This window comes from Galeopterus variegatus, unplaced genomic scaffold (genome assembly GCF_000696425.1).
Source record: "Galeopterus variegatus unplaced genomic scaffold, G_variegatus-3.0.2 Scaffold2283, whole genome shotgun sequence".
Taxonomy (NCBI): Eukaryota; Metazoa; Chordata; class Mammalia; order Dermoptera; family Cynocephalidae; genus Galeopterus; species Galeopterus variegatus.
The window spans coordinates 199,723-224,444 of NW_007728394.1; the positions used below are offsets into that span (position 1 = coordinate 199,723).

General features: G+C 36.7%; 1 protein-coding gene across 1 annotated transcript in view; it reads right to left on the bottom strand.

Moving 5' to 3' along the window:
- The window catches only part of RALGAPA2 (Ral GTPase activating protein, alpha subunit 2 (catalytic)), a 238,163-nt gene that overhangs the window by 159,546 nt on the left and 53,895 nt on the right, over positions 1-24,722 (bottom strand). The window contains exons 13-15 of the mRNA XM_008581155.1: positions 12,124-12,317; positions 11,225-11,323; positions 10,835-10,990 (exon numbers count right to left, since the gene is read on the bottom strand). Coding sequence (XP_008579377.1) covers positions 10,835-10,990; positions 11,225-11,323; positions 12,124-12,317 — 449 coding nt within the window. The remainder of the gene's footprint in view (positions 1-10,834; positions 10,991-11,224; positions 11,324-12,123; positions 12,318-24,722) is intronic.

Sequence of the window (24,722 nt, forward strand, 5' to 3'; positions counted from 1 at the left end):
TTAAAAAGAAATCATCAGACAAAAAGACAGCACTTCTCAAAAGGAGAGCACTTTCTCACAGGAACAAAACTTGTAATTTAAAACGCTTTTCTTGATGTTATTTTTCCTTGTAACCAAACCTATCCTTTATGGATTATAAACCACGGTCATGATTTAAAATCTCTTACATTAAAAAAAAATTCCTCTCCAAATGGGAGTTAAAGTATCCTCCCTCCCCAAGTACAACTTTAGTACTTGAAATGCCTCTGTCTTGCAGTGCCTGTTTGCCTAGAGAAAAACGTGAATTTTCTTAAAATTTTCACAGAATTCTAAGTGAGAAAAGATGATTTTACAGGTCAGCCAGCTATATTCCCAATGACAGGAGAGTCTGCAGTGACTGCACCAGCACCCACTGACGTCTGGTCATTGTCCTCACCCTCCCAGGGCCCCATTTCATGACACAAGCAACTCCAGCCAGAAGAGGCTACACGGTCACTGACTGAGGGATGCGGTGACTTAAGCTCCAGCCTAGGACTCGAGCTCTAAAGTGGATGAGCACTCTTCCTGAGGCTGCCCGAGAGGCAGCCAGCTAGTCTTGGGCTGAATACTTTAGAGCTTGACAGGCTTACAAACACAAAATCAATCACCTGTCATATCGGACCAGGAAGCTGGCTTAGAACGTGTCTCCTGATGGTAAGCTGGAATCCACCTATAAGTCCCTGCTCTGGAGGTAAAACGGCCTAAAATCTCTCTCCTCACAGCACTGCCTCCGACATCTGAAGGAAGCAGCTTTCTGTGTCCCTTTGCCAACTCGTCTCCATGCAAGCTCCTCTCTCAGCCATGCTTCTTCCTCTCAGTCACCCTAGGCTCAGCACCTGCAGGCCATACCACTCTTCTGAGTGGCCTTCCAGACAAAATCCACTGCAGATCATTTTAGTGTTAACTCAGATTTAATCAGATTACTCCATGTTAAACTTAGTAAATGGATTTTTAAAAAATAAATGAAGAATTTAGTAAGACAAAGCATATGAAACTGCACCCCTTTTTTGAAAAACTGTAAAATATTGGCAATTTTCATATAATTCAACCTAAAACATTTGCTTCTCTTACTTTAATCTCTCTGCATAATTTTCATATTACTTAATTTCCTCAATTAAATTAAGAGAGCTAGTCTTTTATACTTTTATCTTTTTATTTGTACTGACTGCCTAGCTCTTCCCCTCGCCTAGTGTTATCTGCACAGGTACTCTTCCAAGGCAAGGTTCCTCAACCTCAGTACTGTTGACATTTTGGGTCATAAATCTTGGTTGTGGTCCTGGGCATTGAAGAATGTTTAATGACTTCCCTGTCCTCTACACACTAGATGCCAGCGCACCTCCTTCTTCCCAACTGTGACTCCTCAAAATGTCTCCAGACATTGCCAAATGTCCCCTGGGGGGCAAAATCTCCCATCCTCCCAAGAATCACTGTTCTAGGTTAATGAATGTTGACTAGCTCACCACAGCAGAAAGTTGATGCCTGCTTTGAAATGACAGTTGTAGCCAAAATCTCAGCCAAGCAGCTCAGCATAGCCGCTTTGGTCACCCATTCTCCCCCATGATGCCACATGGATTTGGAACAGCCAGGCTCAAAAGGAGGTCTTGTTTCCCCCCTTAATTTTCTGTCCATCACCACATTTACTGAGCATCTACTCCATCTGGAAAAAGACAAGATGTTCTCCAATGACTCTACTAAGGAAGATTCCGAAGACCTGGGCCTTACAAGAGACCACAGAAGAGTCTTCTTCCAAAGAGAGAATTCAGAACAAAAAAGAACATGTTCTCTACTGAAAAATGTACACCAACTTATGTACTACATCATACGGTAACAGCTTAGTAAGAAGAAAATCTTTCATTTTTCCACATATATTGAGTTGTTATTATATTGCATTTCTTTATGCTTTGACTTATTTCACATACCATGTATTATTAAATACATGGAAGGTTTATGGCTAAATACACATAATATATATTCTTCACTGATAACATCTACTTGAAAGAAAGTCTTTACACTTTAACTCCAACAAGGAAAATCAAACAAAACTCTAGTTTCTGACCTCTCAGGTAGAGTTTTTCCTCTCTGGATTAGTCTCTCATGCTATCATCTTACGCTTTTTAAAGTTGTGAAACGAGTTGATTGCACACGTGTTAAACCTCATAACTGAAACCTCTGCCATCTGTTACCTTCTGCATATTTCTACTTTCCTTATTAAGGTGTAAGTAGGCTTTGTTTGTGGCTTAATGAAAATAATTATTGGTTTTACAGCTGTAAAAGAAAAGAAAAAAAACCCTCCAATTTATTGCTTTGGTGTAGTCATCTATCTGAAGTCTACATGGCCACTGATAGGTGAACAGAGTTACAATAAAATTTTCTTTGACAAAATTTGACTAATCTATGGCTTGTATGTTCCCATGAAACTTTACAGGAAACACTAAAAAACCAGTGGACATTACTTGATAGTATAACATTAATTATATGATAGCTTTCATATCTTATCATTCTGAATTTGTACAATAAGCACATAAGAATTACTATGAACTTAACAATACATGTCAAGAGAGAAGATATATATATATATATATCATCCATCCTATAAGTATTATTCTTCTATTAAACCAACATCAAACTTGAAAGTGTTTTTATTGCTGCAGTAAACCCTTACATTCAATAAAATCACATTAATTTCAATAAAGCAAATTTAAATCAATAAAAATTATATTTTTAGAAAATAAAAGAACGTAAGTGTCAAAATACTTTCAAAAACAAACACTAACAAAATTGGCTAAGAAAAACATCAAATAAACAGAGACATTTAGAAGTTCTATTTTAATAGCTGTAAATAAATTTACAATTTGTACACCAACTATTTGAATTCCAACAGGGTAAGAAAGTATGTTCTCTTAAGAAGAGAGAACATGATCCTGGAAATCTTTCCCACACATTTCTAATTCCTAACAGGCAAGAATTCTTTGGGGACACCTTTGGTGTGTCCTCTGATGTACCTGCTCAGCCTGCCCTTGTATTACGATGTCTAAGGTGAGGGAGGGGGACATCAGGAGTCAGTCTTGATAGTCATTTCCATCCTACTGTGCCCGCCCCCCCTTCTCTCAATTCACCTTCTTGCATTTCTGAATTGAATTTTGCTTTGAGAGATAACAGGAAGAGTGTCGGGAGGCTCTACCTTCTCATTGCACTTGCCACTCAGCACTAGACCCTACTAAATATTACATACACACACACACACACGCAGGCACAAAATACACAAAATATATAAGCACGTATATACAAATACACACATATACATATATACACACATACACAAAAACAAATTTACACACACACAGACACACTCACACACAAACCCCATCTGTGTCTCAGTCCTTGTTAGCCTTCATTACCTTGCCCCTGGGCTATTGTAACAATTCTCTTTCTGTGCCTGTTGTCATCATTCCCTCATGATTATAATACACCCATATAATCACTGTGCTTTAAGCTTCTTAAAAAGCTTTTTGGTCATGTTGAGTGTTGTGCTCAAAAACCTTCAATGGCTCCCCACGATCCAGAGCAGAAAACTATGCTGAATCAAGGCTCCCTACAGTGCTGCCTGGATTCATGTCCATATACTATTTCCATGCATCTATATGGCACTAAATCAAAACCATTACGGCCACTGTTCCTTGAACATGTTTTGTATCTGTGACGTGTGAAATGCCATCCTGCTTCTTGTCCTACTATCTAAATCTTACACATATGGCACTAAATCAAAACCATTACGGCCACTGTTCCTTGAACATGTTTTGTATCTGTGACATGTGAAATGCCATCCTGCTTCTTGTCCTACTATCTAAATCTTACATTTCCTTGAAAGTCCTACTAAATCCCACCTCCTCTGTGAGCTGCTTTCAAGCCAACTGAGCTAGAAGGGTATTCAACACTGTCCAATTTTCCTAATGTGTGTATGACTTATTTGGTCATTTGCACAAGTTGATGAATATTGCAGATATTCGTTTACGTGTCTCACAGCCTCAGAACCTGACTAGAGGCTATGAGACATATAAAACACATATCTGTAATATTATCAGGGTGTGGAAAAATATTCAACATGAACAGATTATTGAACCTTGCACCATGTTTAGGAAAGAATGATGTGACCCTAATAATAAAATGCCTAAAAATAAATCAGAGGATTCAAGAGGAAATGGCCTGAGAGATCCTCTATCCAACTCATTCACTTGACCACTTGTGGCCCAGCAGGGACCCCATGGCCAGTGAGTGACAAAGCTATGTCTAGCTCCCAGGTCTTTTAGTTCCCAACATGAGGCTAGCCATCTATAAAAGTCAGAAACTGAATATATTTTGAAGCCATCTTATATCCTGAAGTCTTGGAAGATACATTTCCCCATTAAAAACCTTAGAAATAAGGCTTGAAACTAGTCTTATTTTTACTCATTGCACAAGCCTATAGTTTTTTTTTAATTGTTTTTAAATGAAGCTTTTACAGAGTTAGCCTTCTAAAGTTCCTTTGCTGATACATATCAAGGCTATTATTTAATCTTCTGAACAATAGTTAGATCTTTAAATTCATAAATATGTACACTGAATTAAAATCCCGTGAATTCAGACCTTGGTAAAATCACTGCTGTACAAAATGAGTACTTTAGAGATATGTATTAAAGTTATTTCCTTGGATATTAAGATAAACAAGGTTTCCAATCTGCTATCTTAATTCTTCACTTTTTCTGGAACTAAATACTCATTTATGTTTAACCTTAAATATATTTAGAAATGTATGTGTATCTAATACATATGGTTCTAGTTATAAGTCTAAATTTTTAGCAAAGAACAATTCTTTGTCTGAGAAAAGGTGATGCAATTATTACATATCACTGCATGATACATGCTGTCTGGGGTTATTAAAAGAGTCAGGTATGGCCAATTTACAAGTATCACCCCTGGACCTTGCTTTTGTAGCTCACTGCTAAGTCTTATGCTCACTGAGGAGCCCCATGAGATCCTTTTACAAACGACTGTTTATTATTATATTATTCCATCATATACCTCATGAGAGGAGGCTGTAACATCCGCTAAGAAAATCATGAATTATTTTGACTTCCATAATAGAATATTGCTCAATATATGATGTTTAAAATTATGTTTTCTTTAACATTGGTGTGGCAAAAGGTTTATTAAAATATGAAGTTAAATGAAAGTAAAATGTCCCTTAAAAAAGTTAAATATTTTTACCTACAAATAAGTTGCTAAAATAAAGAAAAAAAAAAGTAAATTAAATGAATGCTACAAGTGCATTTAATAGCTGAAATATAAGCCAGTGTTGATCATGTATTTCCAGTGCCCAACACAGCACCTTGCAGAGCAGTCACTACCTAAGCCAGAGTCTTACTTATAGACAACAGAATCCACTTTTCTGAGATTAAGAGGAAAGGGATTTATAACAGGTCATTAGATGGCTTAAAGAATTTGAATCTCCATTGCCAGGAAAAAGGTGGTAAGTAGAAACACCCAGACACACCATAAGGCGGTTGCAGCAGAGACATCGCTTTCTGCACTTGTCACTAGTGATGCTCGTGACTGAGCGGAACTTCCACAATAGGAAGACTCAGCTCCCTCTGTGCCACTGCCCACCACTCTGCATGTCTGCTTTTGAGCGCTGTGTAGGTGCCACTACAGGACAGAACCTGGGTTGATGCCAACCCAGCAACAAGGAGTCTGGAACACACAGAATTCAGCTTTCTAGCTTGCCTTGTACAGAAGACATACGGGGTAGGTGAGAAGCAGTGTAGAACATGAACCTGTGGCCACATAATGTACAAGAAATGTTTCTGGTTCGTAAGTACACGAGTGTGAAATAAACATATGATTACTCATATCTGACCCACAGCTGGGAAGTGGTTATTTCTCCACATGTTCTGAAATTCCACAATGCCTAGTTACATTTTTTAGTCAAGTCATTATATTCAACAGTAAGATAATGTATAAGGAAGGAAAAAAATCAACACTTTGAGATAATGGAAAAGTAAAATACAAGACGTTACTCAAAGAGTTGCTGTCCTTCTGGTTCTCCTCAGCATTATCACAAGGGCTCATGCTTACTGCGGGCTGTCACGTCCGTGCCACAGATCGAGTGCGTTACCATTTTACCCCCTTCAAGTCTTCCAACATTCCTCTGACGTAGGCACCATAATTATGCTCATTTTACCGATGAGGGAACCAAGGCACAGAGAACCCAAATGACTTGGCTAATAAGCGATAACAGCAGGACAGGAACTCAGATAGGCTGATTAGAGGCCCATTCTCTTAACTGTCACACTCTATCACACTATATAATAACTTTATGCTGTTATGATTCAAATTTGTAGCTCGATGGTTACCTCAGGGCAGAACAGTACACACTTCTCTACCTGAGAGAGGTCTCGTGCTTTTCTGGTGCATCACAAAATATGGTGACATGGCATTATAGATGAAAATGATGAAGACCACTTTTCCCAAATTTCCAATATACAAATTTGCAACAATAATTTTGTATTAATGTAAGCTTTGCATTTAAAAGAGAATTTAACTTTAATGTGCAACAGACAAATTACATTAAGACATTAAATCTGAAAGTCATTGTTAAAAAATAGCTTACTTATTTTGAGCAAAGAAAACTTTCCAGTCTTTGATATATGTTCTTACAAACATGAAAATAAAATTCCTTTCCTTGACTGTCCTTTTCCATTTCACACATATTGATCTTTCCATATGTTTTAAATAATCATGAAATTAATAGGACCTGTTTTTAATAAATCCAAACCATAGCTCCTTTCATGTAAAAATATTCTGGGGTGAAAAGCTGCCTGAGCATTAGGAAAAACTACAGAACAACAAGGAACAGCTTCAGAAGAGACACTGCAAGACGATGAAGATCTGGGAAGGAAACCATGGAAAAGCATTTGCAGTTAGAAAGGGGGAGCCCTACCTAAGGAGGAGGATTCTGAAGTGGAGTGGGTCCGATAAAACAGAGGGGAGGAATAAAATGCAGGACTGTTTGATACGTTCGTTAGCTGTAAATCAATGGAAAAGACATACCAGGTGGAATAAGCCAGGCTTGCATTTGAATTCTAACCACCTTTGTAATGTGTGGCATTGGGTGAAAGTTCTTGATATTTTTTGAACCTTTCATAAAATGGCTCATAATATTTATCTAACTGAATTGCAGAGAAGAATCAATTGTGCAGTATCCAGCACAGAATCTGGCACTGTGGGTGCTGGGAAAAGAATATCCTCCCACCATCCTCACAGGCACAAAGCAGCTGACTGGCCAACTGGAAGACCCCTTCACAGGCAGGCTGGGTAGTCCTATCAGTCACCAAAATATTCTTTATAATTTAAAGTTACTTTGAAAGTGCCCATGGTCCTAGTTATTTTCTAAACTAGTAATATTTTCTAAAAATTCATTATCAAGGAAAAATAAAGCCATTTCAAAGAATGTTTCCAATAACACGAATAAACCACAAACACCTTATCAAGTAGAATTTCCACCATATTATATATGTACTGGGGGAAATACTACTTGATAAGGTCATTTTGTTAGCTATTAAATACTGAAGTCATTAGGATAGCTAAATCTGGTTAAAACAATACTAAAAAGAATTGTTTTGGAATGCACTAAGTTTTGAATTCTGGATGTTTAGTGTGTGTGTGTATGGGTTTTTTTTTTTTTTAGATAGAAATGACTATATTTGTTTACAAAATGAATCTGCTACCATATTAGACGAAACCATTATTTTATACAATTGTGTCACAGAACACTGGGCAATTTGCGAGACAGCTATTTTACAAATAGTTTTTCAAACTAAAAAAAGTCTTCAATTACTACAAGCACCTTATGCTTGAAAATATTTTTAACATCTTAAAGCTTATTTATAATTGAACACTTTATTGTTCACTACTGATGTAATTTTGATACTCTCAGATTTAGGAAAGCACCATGTAAAATGACTGTGCCCCCCACACCATAACGTTTAAAGGGTCCAGGGTCCTGCAGCAGTTTTAAAGCTGAGTGGTGGCCTTTGAGTTGCATGGCTGAGTAATGCAGCCAGTGTGCCACCAAGAGGAGAAATAATGAACTCCACTTTGGATTTTATTTGTAAAACAAAACCGTTAAATTTTAAATAAAGTATTTGCTTATACTTATTAAAAAATGCAGGAAATTCTTTATAAAGTTCTCTCTGCATAAATGACTCCTTTTTAGTGCCAGGCTGCATGAAAGTGCTCTTTGAGAACTCACAAAATGTAAAAAAGCCTGGAGACGCTACCAGTCACAGGTGTAGTTTGCCAATTAAAAATGGAATTTAACTATATTCCCCAGAGTAAATGCTTTCTTTTCTTTTTATAATAAATATGACATGTGTTTCCAGAAGTACATATAAGTTCTGGAACAACCACCATGATTCATTTATGAATCATGTGGACCAAAAGTTAAACTAATTACCTGAGGCATTTCTTACTTAAATGAGAAAAGTTTCTTTCATTAGAGGGTCTTATGCATAATTTTCTTCTGGCAAAGGAATAAAGTTTAGTTAGAGTAATTTTGTTTGTCAGACAAAGCTTCTAAAATATATACCAATAATTGTTAAGGTTAAAGCAAAACAGACAATTCTATTAAATACACATAAAAATTCAAGCTTCTAATGGCCCAAACAATAGGCTGATTATAAAGGAGATGTAGGATATCCTTGTTTTGTCTCAGAAGTCTGGGTGTTGGGATTTCTACCAGCACAGGGCCATTTTTAAGAGCCATGAAACAACAAACCACAAAAGATCACTGAGCCTCTACTTAACTAAAAACATGACACACATTAAAATGCAAAAACGATTTTAAGCATAAAATCTGAAAACTCCTTTTTCCACACTGTAAAATCGTATCTTAAGAAAATGGTTTGTAAAAATGGGTTCTCAAATGCTCTAACATACTGTTGTTTCACACCTTGTTTCATTGTTTTTTTAAACACCAGCATACCTTAAAATAGATGATTCTAAACTCACACCTATTTATGTGACTATCTAGGAAACTCATCCAAAGAAATTCTGTGTTTTACTGCTAACTTCAAATTTGCTTTTAGTAAATAAGAAGATTCTACAGTTGATTACTATTTCCAAGTGATTTTTTCCCCCTTCAAAATCTTAGCAAAACACTGCTCTAAAGCCGAGAGTGGTTAACCAAATTTGCTTTTAGTAAATAAGAAGATTCTACAGTTGATTACTATTTCCAAGTGATTTTTTTCCCCCTTCAAAATCTTAGCAAAACACTGCTCTAAAGCCGAGAGTGGTTAACTAAACCTTTCTCTCTTGGTTCTTTCACTAAGGGAGCTCATTATCTGTAAGAATTCTCTTCCCTATTTATACCCTTTAAAATTCCACACACCCTGAGTTGCAAGATTCTGTTTAAGAAGTTTCTACCTGCGATGATGACTGTAAAATATTTTGAGCAGGGAGTACAAACAATTCTACCTCACATCCCTATTTCTACATTTATTAAGTCCAGCCTGCTATACAGATGTCCTCTACACACTGCCAAAGTCAGAGCAAACAGGACAAAGACAACTCACTAGGACAGTATGGTTATTACTTCAGATAAAAGCCCAACAATTAAAGCTCAAAGTATGTATCAGGAAATGTACTGCAAAATCTTTAAACAGGGTCCAAGGGTTCAAGTACATTCTGAAGTTGTTACTGGCTAATCAGGAGAATGACCTCTTACCCTAGGGGTATGGAAAGCCTGTGTGTCTGCATCAGACATTCAAAGAATAAATGAAATACAGAAAGGACTACTTCATAATTAAATGATCCATGTCCACTGATAACTATTTATAGTTTAAAGGGTAAATTCTGAAATACTCTCCATACCTCTATTTGGATAAGACCTAGTGACAAAAAGTTCTTGAATCTTCCCTATTCCTTTCTTCCCATCTTCAATGTTACCATCTTAGCTCTCATCAATTTTTAAATCTATATTAGTTTAAACACTTCCTAATTAATCTGTCTCCAGCCCCAGTCCCCTACTCTATCCTACCACTACCATTTTCAAATCCATCCTCCAAATGGAGTCCAGAATAATCTCTGTGCAGTACAAATCACATCACTTGCCTGTTTGATATTTCCACATCAAGTCAAGAGTCCACGTGTCCCTGTCCAAAACCCCCAGCCCTCCCCCAACAACTAGGTGTCTTCCAAAGGAAGAAGGCCAGGGACTGGACACATTCTACCTTCAAAAGCCAGGGTCTACAAGGATGGTGCTATAGCTAGTGGGTCCTTTGGCCTTTTTGTTCCAGCTTAACCAAAATTTAAATTTTGTTGGGAGAAATTAAAATAACTCCTCATCAAGAAATGTCAGGACCCCTAACTTATGGGAGGGTGAAATCTTTCACAAAAACATCCAAACTACTAAAACAACACTTCTCAAACATCTTCAAATGACCAGAATCACTTTCTTCAAATACCTAATGCAGGACACAAACAAAAAGTGATTGAAATAGTATTTTGAGATTGACAACATAAGCAGCGGTTAGACCACATAGGTCATAGAATAAAATTTATATTTACTTGGTGCAATGCAAAGTCAGTCGGGAGAAGAAAAGGGGATGTCATAAAACCTGGTTTACATTTTTGAAAGATCACTGTGCTTGCTGTGTGTGAAAGAGTTGAAACTACTGAGAAATTCAACATTTCTGATGAATTTTTGTATACTCTAATACACCTGAAAAAGTGATATGCAGTTTCCACTTAATGCGTAATCATGATAAAGAAGTCAGAATACCTGATCTTCACTGGTTAATCCCAGGTGCATCACAAGGTAAAAATGCACTAAGAAATCTGAGTTTGGCAGAACATCCTGGCGTCTGGTCATCATGGCACAGATCAGCCTGTAGGCTTGTAGTTTGCCTTCCTTATATTCATTTGGCAGTGTTGTCGCCTGCGAAGGAGATGATGTTTCCAGATTAAATCAGGTCCAGATGCAGAGCATTTCAACATTTCATTTACTTCTCCGTTTTCCATAAGAGTTGTTTATGTAGATGTGGGATGTAGTGGCTTTAGTAAGACCCAGCCTGTCTTCAAAACATGCAGTCTTGGGCAATTACAATTTTGAAATTCAATTTTGGAAAGGAAGAGGAAATTGCAATAAAGGAATAAACACATGCTTACTTGCCTTAAATAGCCATGATGCAAACATTCTGAGTGGTGGGATCAAGACCGGAGGAGATGGAGAAGACTGGTTATCCAGGCTTATTGCTAGATTATCCCGTATCTAATTCACAAAGAGGAGAATTTTAGGGAAGGTAACATTCTGTTTATTTCAACAGTAGTTCAATATTGTCTTCTATGGCCAAATAGATGCCGCCAATTAAATTTCTACAAGTTGAATGAAAACTTAAAATATTTATGTTTTTCTTTTATCATGAAATCTATTGTCCTTTTGAATTGTGTGTCTGGTGTACTATACGTGGTTTTAGATTTAAATACAAAATGAGGGCATTGTGTTTCCTTGCATGTTAATGCCTGAAGAGGTCCTGAACCCCAAATAATAAGAAATGATTTAATAAGTTATACAGTAAAAACAAATTTTTTTTAATAACATGGGGAAAATGTATGTTAGAACTAAAATAAAAACCAGAGTGAAAATTGTATGTATGTTAAGATTCTACTTTTGTAAAAACGTTTTTATCCACAGAAATAAGACTATATATTAATACTGGTTATTTCTGTGGGATGGTGATGTTCATTTTCTTCTTTGAATTTTTCTACATTTTTTGAATTTCATACAATAAAACCAGTACCACTTTTATAAAGAGAATAACTAAAATTACTTTATAACCAATTTTTAATATCCTATAGAAATATTTTAATTTTGCATGAAATGAAATAACTTTTTCTGCATTTATAAAATTATCAAACTACAAATATTATAATTTAATCTTTGATAATCAAGTGTACTTTGCCTAAACACCTAATTTGAGTTCCTATGTTCAGTAGTTAATTGCAACACAGCTTTTAAATGAAATGCTAAATCATTTTCCTGGATTAGAGTAAAAGGTAACATAGAAGTACCTTTGCTAGTTTGTACCAGAGTTCATAGAGATAGCCAAAAACTTTGGCATGGATCTTGGGTGACTGGATATTATTCACATCTCCAAGGATCCCCAAGATTCTTCGCCACAACACAGCAGCAGAGTCTGGGTGCCAACCAGTGAGGTTTCCTCCAGCGATTATACTACAGTCATCTGTAAGGCATTCACTGCTATCTATGGAGAAAAATGTGTGTGCTTAAAAATGTATGTATCCAGAGTAAAATAATTAAGATAAAAATGTGAAATGGCTGAGAATCTGAAAGAGAAAAGCGGCATCACGAAAAAAGGTCAAATAATTCTGTTCTTCGAACCAAAAGGGCTAAAGGTTAGAGATGACATGATAGTTCCTGGAGACCCTGTGAAGGGTTTTATAAAACAGAGGATGGGAAGATGGAGAGGCTTGAGCAGGATGGGTTGGGAACAGAGCCATGGAAATGGGTAGCGAGGGACGTCCTCAGTGCTGGAGAGACATTTGTGATAGTTGTTACTGTTGTTAGGTCAGGTTTACTGGGGGTAAATCTTTCATACAAAAAATCCTCATCACTTCTTTTTTTTTTTTTTCCTTTCCGTGACCGGTAAGGGGATTGCAACCCTTGGCTTGGTGTCACCCACACCGCGCTCAGCCAGTGAGCGCACCGGCCAGTCCTATATAGGATCCGAACCCGTGGCAGGAGCGACACTGCATCACTTCTTGTTTTAAGGAATGTATACATTCACATAACTCTCACCATAAAGTGCCACCATAATCGAGATATGGAACTGTCCCATAACTCCTGAAAGTGCCCCTTTATAGTCAGTCCCCTTCCTGCATTCTTAGCCTCTCACAACCACTGCTTTGTTTTCTGTTCTTATAAATTTGCCTTTTCCAGAATGTGATATAAGTGGATCCTACAGTGTGTATGTAGCCTTTCTGTCTGGTTTCTTTCACTTAGCATAATGCACTTGAGATTCATCCATGTGGTTGTGTGTATCAGTACTCTGTTCCTTCTTACTGCTGATTAATATTCCATTTTATGGATGTATCCCAGTTTATCCATTCACCTGTTGAAGGACATTGAAATTGGTTCCTGTTTTTGGCAATTATGAATAAATCTGCCATAAACATTCGTGTACAGGTTTTTCCGTGAACATGCATTTATAATACTCTTTGGTAAATAGAGGCAAACCTCGGAGATATTGCAGGTTCAGTTCCAGATCACCACAAGAGAGTATCACAATAAAGCAAGCCACATGAATTTTTTGGTTTCTCAGTGTATATAAAAGTTATATTTATACCGTACTGTAGTCTATTAAGTACACAGTAGCATTACGTCTAAAAAAAAAGTACCTACCTTAATTTAAAAATTTAATGCTAAAAAATGCTAATAATCATCTGAACCTTCAGCAATGAAGGCTGAGGTCGCTGTGGCAATTTCTTAAAATAAAACAATGAAGTCTGCTGTATTGATGGACAATGGACTCTTCCTTTCATGAAAGATTTCTCTATAGCCTGCGATGCTGTTGATAGCATTTTGCCCACAGTAGAACTTCTTTAAAAATTGGAGTCAGTCTTCTCAATCCCTGCCACTGCTTTCTCAACTAAGTTTATTTGACATTCTATATCCTTTGTTTTCATTTCAACAATGTTCACAGTATCTTCACCAGGAGTAGATTCCATCTCAGAAATCACTTTCTTTGCTTGTCCATAAGAAGCCACTCCTCATCCATTCAAGTTTTATCATGAGATTGCAGCAACTCAGTCCCATCTTCAGGCTCCACTTCTAATTCCAGTTCTCTTGCTATTTCCACCACATCTGCAGATACCTCCTCCACTGAAGTCATGGATGCCTCAAAGTCATCTGTGAGGGTTGGAATCAACTTCTTCCAAATTCCTGTTAATGTTGATATTTTGACCTCCTCTCATGAATCAAATATTCTTAATGGCATCTAGAATGGTGAATCTTTCCAGGTTTTTAATTTACTCTGTCGAGATCCATCAGAGAAATCACTATCTCTGGCAGGTATAGCCTTACGAAATATATTTCTTAAATAATATGACTGGAAACTCATAATTACTTCTCAATCTATGGGCTACAGAGTACATGTTGTGTTAGCAGGCATGTACAAATCTCCATCAGAGCTCCTGAGTGACTAGGTGCACTGTCCATCAGCAGTAATATTTTAAAAGAAATCTAATCTATGGGCTACAGAGTACATGTTGTGTTAGCAGGCATGTACAAATCTCCATCAGAGCTCTTGGGTGACTAGGTGCACTGTCCATCAGCAGTAATATTTTAAAAGAAATCATTTTTTCTGAGCAGCAGATCTCAACAGTGGGCTTAAAATACTCAATAAACCATGCTGTAAACAGATGTGTTGTCATACAGGCTTTGTTCTTCCATGTGTAGCACACAGTCAGGGTAGATTAAGCATAATTCTTAAGGGCCTTAAGATTTTCAGAATGGTAAATGAGCACTGGCTTCAACTTAAAGTCCCCAGCCCCTAACAAGAGAGCAGGCCTGTCCTTTGAAGCTTTGAAACCAGGCATTGGCTTCTCTCTAGCTGTGAAAGCTCTAGACGGTATCTTTTTCCAGGCTGTTTTGCCTATACTGAAAATCTGTTGTTTGGTGTTGCCACCTTCATCCATGATCTGAGCCACATCTTCTGGATCACTTGCTGCTTCACCTTGCACTGTAATGTTATTGGAAACAGCTTCTTCTCTTAAACCTCATGAACCAACCCCTCAATATTGCTGTGTCTTAGGGAACAGGGAGGCCCAAGGAGAGGGAAAGAGACGGGGGAATAGTCAGTAGGTGATGCAGTCAGAACACAAACGACATTTATCGATTAGGTTCACTGTCTGATCTAGGCACTGTTCGTGGTGCCCCAAAACAATTACAATAGTAAAATCAAAGACCACTCTTCACAAGTCTCTATAACAGATTTAATAATATGAAAAAGTTTAAAATATTGCAAGAATTACCAAAATATGACACAGAGACACGAAGTGAGCACATGCTGTTGGAAAAATGATGCCAATAGACTAGATTAGCTGACAATCTTCAATTTGTAAAAAATATAACCTTCAATTTTTAAGACCACGGTATCTGTGAAGTGCAATAAAGTGAAGAGCAGTAAAATGAAGTATGCCTGCACTTGGGAGTGAGATTCCTGGGTCCTATCATGGTGTATGTTTAACAAACAACAAATGGAAAAGAAAGAAACTGTCAAAGTGTTTTCCAAAGTGGCTGTTGTTTGCACTCCTCCGAGCAAGGTACAGGAGTTCCACTTGTTCCACATCCTTGCCAGGACCTGGTATTGTCAGCTTTTAAAATTTTGACCATTCTAATATGCATGGAATGGTATCTCACTGAAGTTTTCATTTGCATTTCTCTAATGACTAAAGATAAGCACGTAGTGACATGTGAATCAAACCTGAAGATGGTGAGCAAAGGGGTTGCACGGCTGTGTTAGGGAGAGCCCATACGGGAGAAGCAACAAGTTCAAGGTACAAGCATGTCTTTGTAATAGATTTAATTATGAAACATAAAGTTTCATACATTGAAATAAATGGTTAATAAAGATTTTAATGAATTATATGTATATCTAGTTTTGTATCACTGAAGTTAGGGACTTGGTTCTTTGGATGACTTGCTTTGGGATGGCTAAAGGCTGGAGAAGACTGGGTTGATTCAGTCTTGAGCTTCCTAAAATCATAAGCCTTCAGATTTTCAGAGAAAATAGAAAAGTAACCCCAAACACACAGGTACCACTTAAAGAACACTGCATCAAAATAAAGAAAATTTATTTTATAGTATGTATATAATAATCGGCAGTGGCAAACATTTTAACCACACATTGTATTTCTCACTCTTCATCCCTTCAACTTCCTTGCAGCAGTTAACACTTCCTCATGTCCTTTCCCACAGTTCTGCCTCTATGTGCTTCCATGGCCAGGCATATTCCTTTAACCTCAGCAGCTCAGGCCTTTCTTTCTGCTTTCCACGGCCGCAACCTGGAGCCTCTGCATGAAGCTCATTCTCTGCCCTCATTCATCATTGCTTCAGCCCCCGGTGTAGTCCATCCCTTCCTCTCCACTGGCAATGTTCTTGAGCAGGCCACCATGGCCTCCACGTTGCTTAATGCAGTGTTCAATTTTCAGTCCTCAGCAGCATTTGATTCAAGTAATCATGTCTCCTTTCTGAAATGCTTCATTCATTTGACCCCCAGGTATGATACTCACCTGGTTTTCCTCCTTTGCTGGTTCCTCATCATCTCACAGACTTGAAAATACTGAAGGGCCTCCAGGGCTCTTCTCTTTATTTATGCTCACTCCCTTTTTAGTCTCACACAAACTTAATGCCGTACATCCATATACCCACATCTCTACATGCCCATTTCTGGCTTGGATTTCTTTCCTCAATTCCAGACTCTTTTCTCCAATGACCTACTTGACACCTGTTCCTGCTCAGGGCTGAATGAAAGTTTCATCCACATGCAGGCAGTCTTTGGTGAGTTTCACCATGTTCTTGAAAAACCTCATATATGTATGTTGGGGTTTTTTTCTGGAACTTAAATTCCAGTGAAAAGACTCTCCCAAAAGACTCTCTTGCTCAGAGAATATGTAAACTCTCATTTAATTCTTTTGTTTCCAACATTGCACCTCTGCATTCAGCCCTGCATTGGTTGCTCCAGGCCAGAAATCCCCTGCTTTACATTCTCCATCTTCTGAGGTGAAGAAGCAGCAGCCTATGGGCAACAGAGTTCTAACTAGACCTTGATCTCTAACTAGATCTTAAACAGACTTACAGTCTAACTGTTTTTAGCCCCACCACTACCTCCTCCTTCTATAGCTGCCTTGTATGGGCAATTTTCTAACCCTTTTGGAGAACCTGCAATAACTGCAGTCAGGTTGCTTCTTGGCTTCCCCTGCCACTGACATAGGTTCAATGTTTGCAGGTTTGCCAATGCACTTCCTACCTGTTACCTGTGTTACAACTTCTAAAAATTGGTTGCTACTTTCTCCTGCCATCTTTGTCCTTGTGCATTTATCTTCTTTAATATAAATCATTTCAACATGGCTTAGATAGTGTTTGGAGAACAAGGGGGCTATTTGTGTCCGTTTACTATCTTTAACTGGATATGCATTAATAGGATTTTTTAAATGCCTTTGTCATTATTTATCTTCTTTAATATAAATCATTTCAACATGGCTTAGATAGTGTTTGGAGAACAAGGGGGGCTATTTGTGTCCGTTTACTATCTTTAACTGGATATGCATTAATAGGATTTTTTAAATGCTTTTGTCATTCATTTCTTTAGCTATTATTCGTGTTTTAATTTTTTACTGAAATGTATTTGATTAAACATATTTGTGGGATACAGAGTCTTTGGCTATTTTTAAAGGCCACTTATTTTATTCTCTTATTCTATAATTTTTGTTTAATTTTAATGCATTTATTTTCCATTTGATAGTTTTTCCCTGAATCAAGTTTTTAAAAATAAACTTTATTTTTTAAAACAGTTTTGGGTTTATAAAAAATTGTGAATATAGTATAGAGAGTTCCCATATACTCCACAACTAGTTTCCCCTATTATTAACATCTTATGTTAGTATGAAACATTTGTTACGATTAACAAATATTAAAACACTATTACAAAGTCGACACTTCATTCAGATTTCCTTAGTTTTTACCCAATCTTTTTTTCTGTTCCAGGATCCCATCCAGGATATCACATAACAAATAGCTGTCATGTGTCTGTAGCATCCTCTTGTCTTTGACAGTTTCTCAGACTTTCCTTTTTTTGATGACCCTGACAGTTTTAAGGTATATTAGTCAGATATTTTGTAGGATGGTTCTCAATCGGGTCTGTCTAATGTCTTTCTCATAACAGATTTTTTTTTTTTTTTTTTTTGCATTTGTGTTCCTGGGATGAACTTCTCTTAACCCTGATGTATGAGTTTTCCAATATTCTTGGATTTTGCTGGCTAATGTTTTATTTACGAATTCTGCTTATATGCTTATAAGTAAGATGGATTCTAACTTTGCTTTTTTCATAGTGACCTTGTCTGGTTTTGTTATCAGGGTAAACAAGGTAGATAAGAGAAGTCAGAGAGCTTTCCTTCACTTCTTATGGAATGAGCTGGGAAAGATAGTTTCTCTTTTATCTGAAGGTTTGGTAAAACTAAAAACTATCTTTTATTTTTATAACTTTATTCAAATAGAAACTATATTATCTTAAAAATTATACTGTTTTTGTAGTTCTGTTCCCTTTTTCACTCCCAACATTTTTTCCTTGATAAATGTTCTCTGGTCGTCTATTTTTATTAGCATTTTTAAGAAGTGTTTTTGGTTGTCTTCTCTGTCGTTTATTTGTTTTCATGAACATACATGTATGCTCCTAGCTTTATTAGTTCCTTTTTTTTTATTAACTTCTATATGTTATTTTGCTGTTCTTTTCCTATTTTTAAGAAGTGTTTTTGGTTGTCTTCTCTGTCGTTTATTTGTTTTCATGAACATACATGTACGCTCCTAGCTTTATTAGTTCCTTTTTTTTTATTAACTTCTATATGTTATTTTGCTGTTCTTTTCCTATTTTTTTTTAAATAGAGCACATTGATCAATATTTTTCTTTTTTAATACATGTACTTAAGGCCATATTTTTTCTTCCATGTAACACCAGTTACATTCTAGAAATTTTGACATGTAGTGTTTTTCATTGTGGTCCAGTTCTAAATATTTTCTAATTCACAATTTGATTTCTTTGGGGACTTAATTAATTTGAAGTCCAGTTTTCATTTCTTAATGTGGTTTCCTTTTGCTATATTTTTGCTATTCTTTTTATTTTACCACATTCACAGGGGTATATATTCAAATCATGGACATCTGTTGGAACTTGCTTAACAATCTAATTGGTCAGTTTTTGTACATGTTCCATGTGTTTTTAAAAACCACATATATTTTTTAATTGTTAAGTTCAAACATACATACACACAGACAGACCCCAAAAGCACAGACAACCAAAGGAAAAATAAACAAATGGGATTATATCAAACTAAAAAGCTTCTGCACAGCAAAAAACAATTAACAGAGCAAAAAGACATCCAACAGAGTGGGAGAAAATATTTGCTAAATATACATCTAATAAAGGATTAAATAACTAGAATATACAAGGAACTCAAACAACTTCACAGAAAAAAACCAAGTAACCCACTTAAAAAAATGGGCAAAGGAGCTGAATAGGAATTTCTCAAAGGAAGATATATGAATGGCCAACAAATACATGAAAAAATGCTCAACACCACTCAGCATTCGGGAAATGCAAATCAAAACCACTTTGAGATACCGTCTCACTCCAGTCAGGGTGGCTAATATCCAAAAGACTGAGAATGATAAATACTGGCAAGGATATGGAGAAAAGGGAACCCTTTTACACTATTGGTGTGACTGCAAAATGGTGCAGCCTTTATGGAAAATGGTATGGAGGTTCCTCAAACAATTACAGATAGACCTACCATATGACCCAGCTATTCCACTGCTGGGAATATACCCAGAGTAATGGAAATCATCATGTCGAAGAGATACCTGTATTCCCATGTTCACTGCAGTGCTATTTATAATAGCCAAGAGTTGGCAACCTAAATGCCCATCACTGGGTGAGTGGATAAAGAAAATGTGGTATATTTACACAATGGAATACTATTATGTTATAAAAAAAAATGAAATGCCACCATTTGCAGCAACATGGATGGACTTAGAATTATATTAAATGAAATAAGCTAGGCACAAAAAGAGAAATACCACATGTTCTCACTTATTTGTGGGAGTTAAAAATAATAAATAAGAAAATAAATGAACGGGGGAGGGAAGAAGACACAAAAATAACAATTCCTTGATTTTGTTAAGAGATGTGAACAGATATGATATTGATGGGGGGAACGGGGAGAGGGACGGAGGAAAAGGAGGAATTGATAAAGGGACACGAAAATCAACTATATTGTATATTGATAAATTAAAATAAAATAAGAAATAAAAAAATAAAAATCACATACGTTTTTTAATTCTTAAGTTCAAACATACATACATACACACATATATATATCTCCATTCAGTTACGATTAATTATATTGTATAAGTATTCTATATTCTTACTAATATTTACTTCTGCTTAACTCACCAATTAATGACAGTTGATACTAAATTTCCCTGCTATAATTATGGTCTTACTAGTAATTCCTTGTAATTCTGTCAAATTTTGCTTCATCCAAGGGGTCTTCAAAAAGTTCATGGGAAATGGGTACTATGAAAAAATGATGCATGCATTGCAAAATTTTTTTGCACAAAATAAATTCATACTAACTTGTCCTAATATGTCTCAACAGGATCTAGTTTGAGGCACTAAAGAGAACAAGACATCAGTTTGAAAAGAGTCCCTATCAGAGCAACATGAATTCTGCTAAAGTTGAAGTAAGAACAAATATCAAATTTATGGTGAAGCTTGAGTGGAAGAATGGTGAAATCATTAATGCTTTACAAAAAATGTATGAGGACGATGCCCCAAAGAAATAAGCTGCTTACTAATGGAGAACTCGTTTTAAGAAGGAATGCGATGATGCTGATGAAGCTGCAGTGACAGACCATCCACATCAGTTTTCAAGGAAAAAATTAATCTTGTTCATGCCTTAATTGAAGTAGACCAATGATTAACAGCAGAAACAATAAGCAACACCATAGACATCTCAATTGGTTCAGCTTACACAATTCTGACTGAAAAATTAAAGTTGAACAAACTTTCTGCTTGATGGGTGCCAAAACTGTTGTGCCCAGATCACCTGCAGATGACAGCAGAGCTTTCAATAAAAATTTTAAACAAGTGGGATCAAGATCCTGAAGTATTCAAAAAATTCTAACAGCAGGTGAAACATGGCTTTACCAGTACCATCCTTAAGACAAAGCACAATCAAAGCCATGGCTACCAAAAGGTGGAAGTGGTCCAGACAAAGCAAAAGTGGACCAGTGGAGAGCAAAGGTCATGGCAACAGGTTTTTGGGATGCTCAAGGCATTTTGCTTGTTGACTTTTTGGAAGGCCAAAGAATGATAACATCTGTTTATTATCAGAATGTTCTGAGAAAGTTAGCCAAAACTTTAGCAGAAAAACACCCAGAAAAGCTTCACCACAGAGTCATTCTTCATAATGACAATGCTCCTGCTCATTCCTCTCATCAAACAAAGACAATTTTGAGAGTGTTTTGATGGGAAAATAATTAGGCATCCACCTTACAGTCCTCATTAGGCTCCTTCTGATCTCTTTGTTTCCTAATCTTAAAAAATTTTTAAAGGGAACCAACTTTTCTTCAGTTAATAATGTAAAAAAGACCACATTGACATGGTTAAATTCCCAGGACCCTCATTTCTTTAGGGATGGCCTAATGGCTTGGTATCACCATTTGCAAAAGTGTCTTGATCTTGATGGAGCTTATGTTGAGAAATAATGTTTATATTTTTTGATTTTATCTTTTAATTCCATCTTTCCACAAACTTTCTGAAGTCCCTCATATACCTGGGTGGCTTGGTATCACCATTTGCAAAAGTGTCTTGATCTTGATGGAGCTTATGTTGAGAAATAAAGTTTATATTTTTTGATTTTATCTTTTAATTCCATCTTTCCACAAACTTTCTGAAGTCCCTCATATACCTGGAGGCTATAAAGTTCATAGAAATTCAGAATTACAGCTATCCCTAATAATGATTTCTGCTTTAAAGTTTATGTGACTTTAAATTTACATGACGTACATATAGCTAGACTAAACCAGTGGTCTTCCTCCATTCTTAAAAACATTATTTATATTTATTGTGACTACTGACTTATTTGATTTTACCTTACTTTAGACTTTCTGTTTATGTAATCTTTGCTTCTCTTTTGAATTTTTGGGGGCAGTTTATTTTATTTTAAATTTTACTTTAACATTTATTTGTACACATACGTGGGGTACAATGTGTTGTTTCAGTACACGCATATATTATATATTCATTCATTTAGGGTAGATAGCATAGCTTTGTACCTGTTAATCCACCACTTACCCTCCCTCTGGGAGGAGTTAATGAGTTGTATCCCACCTCTACCACTAACTCCCCTTCTCTACTGTCTTACATCATTTGTTATTAATGTAATTACTGCCAAAGCTCTATTCCTCACCCCATACAAGCAAAGATGGTCTAACCTCCATTGAGTGCCATCTTGAGAATATATGTTCTTGGTGTTTTTACGGCCTAATCAAAGAAACTGAGGCACAATCTCTAGATCTGAGGGACTCAAGTAGAGGAATGACAGAGCAACAAGGAATGAATCTGAAAAGGAGCCAGAGCAGATACAAGAATGGCTGCCAACAGCTTACTATATTAGTGATGGAAAGATCCCAAGACACTGAAACAAAAGATTTAATAACTATGGCACATAGTGTCATGGAAAGGCCTTCCCAAATACAGGAACACTCCCCTGTTTGGAGGAAAACACATCTGTAGTTCTCACAGAAGTATCAGATACTCAGTCGAGGAGATACATTAAAATGTGTAGATATAACCCAAAACAAATTCTTACACACTGTGTCTGAAGACCAGAGGTACAGAAAGCAGAAGCCTAATTATGGGCCTTCTGGGTTCTCTGACTTTTATAAAGCCTCAAAAGAGAAACTCATTCTTCTAGTGTTTAATCTATAAAGTCAATGCAATATCAAGCATCTGTTAGTCTGAGAAGGCACGATGAAGCATTACTAAATGCTTATAAATCAACACAAGCCCCCAAGTGAACAAGCGACACAATACAGCATTAATTTTTCTCATAAAGAATGCCATAGTGTCTTTAGTCCCTTGAGGCGGGGAAAAAGTAAGAGAATTAGATAATTTACAGCTTTGTCTCACCTCTTACCCCAATCCCCAAAATGCAGCTATCCAAAATAGAGAATAGTCCCCAACATTCCAATCACACTGGAGCTTTGATTGAGTAAGAACTCCAAGTAAATGTAGGCCAGGTACCTCATCACCTGCATCTCCTTGCTACCTGACAACTAATATATCCTGTTATGAAAGGATCCCATGTAGAAAATCTGTTTCAATACTGCTTTGTGCTCAGAAAAATTCATGCCTCAATGATAAATTCCTAGGCAACATCCCCTATCACATTATCAAAATATGGTGAGTCCTTTAGAAGTTTCTGAAATGACTATGAATTTCTTCAATATTATTGTAGAAAACATTTAGTGAGTCAAAACGTTTTTGCCCCAATTTTTTTGCTGGTAGCATATAAGAGAGCAGATGCTGACATTTTACATGTAGATGGTGCCTCAGTGAGGGAGCACTTAATTAAAAATGGGGATTTGAGAGATTTCAGAAAATTTCATATTCACCCTAAAAATACCAAGTATTTAGTTATTTTCTCTTTCATTAACAAGCTAGAATGCTAGCCTAGTGTTTTTTTGTTTGTTTCATCATTACTAAATGCTATCGAGGCATTTAACTTTTTTTAAAGTGATCTCTTACAAACAAAATTATATACTCTTTCTCCAAACATATATATATGATTTAAACAGAGAAATCTAAAGTTTAGAACTTTACAAATATGGAAAGAATTTTAGCCATTTAAATAAATCTTTATGATGGGCAAAATAGGCACTTATAACCAAATAGAAATTTCATATGGCTGCAGTTTTATGTAGGCTTGGTACGGCACTGAAGAAATGTAGCCCTTTTTGAATGAATTTCCCTTTTTGATTTGAAAACTAAACAAAACACACAAACCCAAAGGCTCAAGCGAAACACCTCAATTCTAGGTCCAGAAAATCAGGCCTGGACTTCAGTGATCAAAGTGGAGAAGCAGCAAGTTGGCATTCTGCTGCCCTCACTATGGCCTGACTCTCCTCTCCTTCCTTATCTGACATCCATTGTTCACTTTAAAGATTTTAGAGGGTCAGCTACCAATGCCACAGTGACTATCAGTATTATATTTTTAATAATATTTAATGACCTTGAAACAGATCAAAGCCTGGTGAAAACGCCAAAAATGTGTGATGACAGAGAATGCTGACAAACCATTCCTGCAAAAGCAATTTCAGTGTCAGGTAACAGGTGATATAATTCACATGCACAGCTATAACTAGAAGTAAAGTGGGAAAAGGATTTTTTTTTCCTGACCAGTAAGGGGATAGCAACCCTTGGCAAGGTGTCGTCCGCACCACGCTCAGCCAGTGAGCGCACCGGCCATCCCTCTAAAGGATCCGAACCCGCGGCCTCGGCGCTACCAGCGCCGCACTCTCCCGAGTGAGCCACGGGGCCGGCCCGAGAAAAAGATTTTTATAACAACATTTGGATACAGGGCTGTAAACCCGCAGCCTCGGCGCTACCAGCGCCGCACTCTCCCGAGTGAGCCACGGGGCCGGCCCAAGAAAAAGATTTTTATAACAACATTTGGATACAGGGCTGTGACAAATACACTAAATGAAAGAGCTTCTGAAACTGTTTTACATATTTAATATTTTTAAAAGGTTAAAACTTAATTGCTGATTTTAGCTATATAAAAAAGCCTGCAGCATAAAGCATATTTGT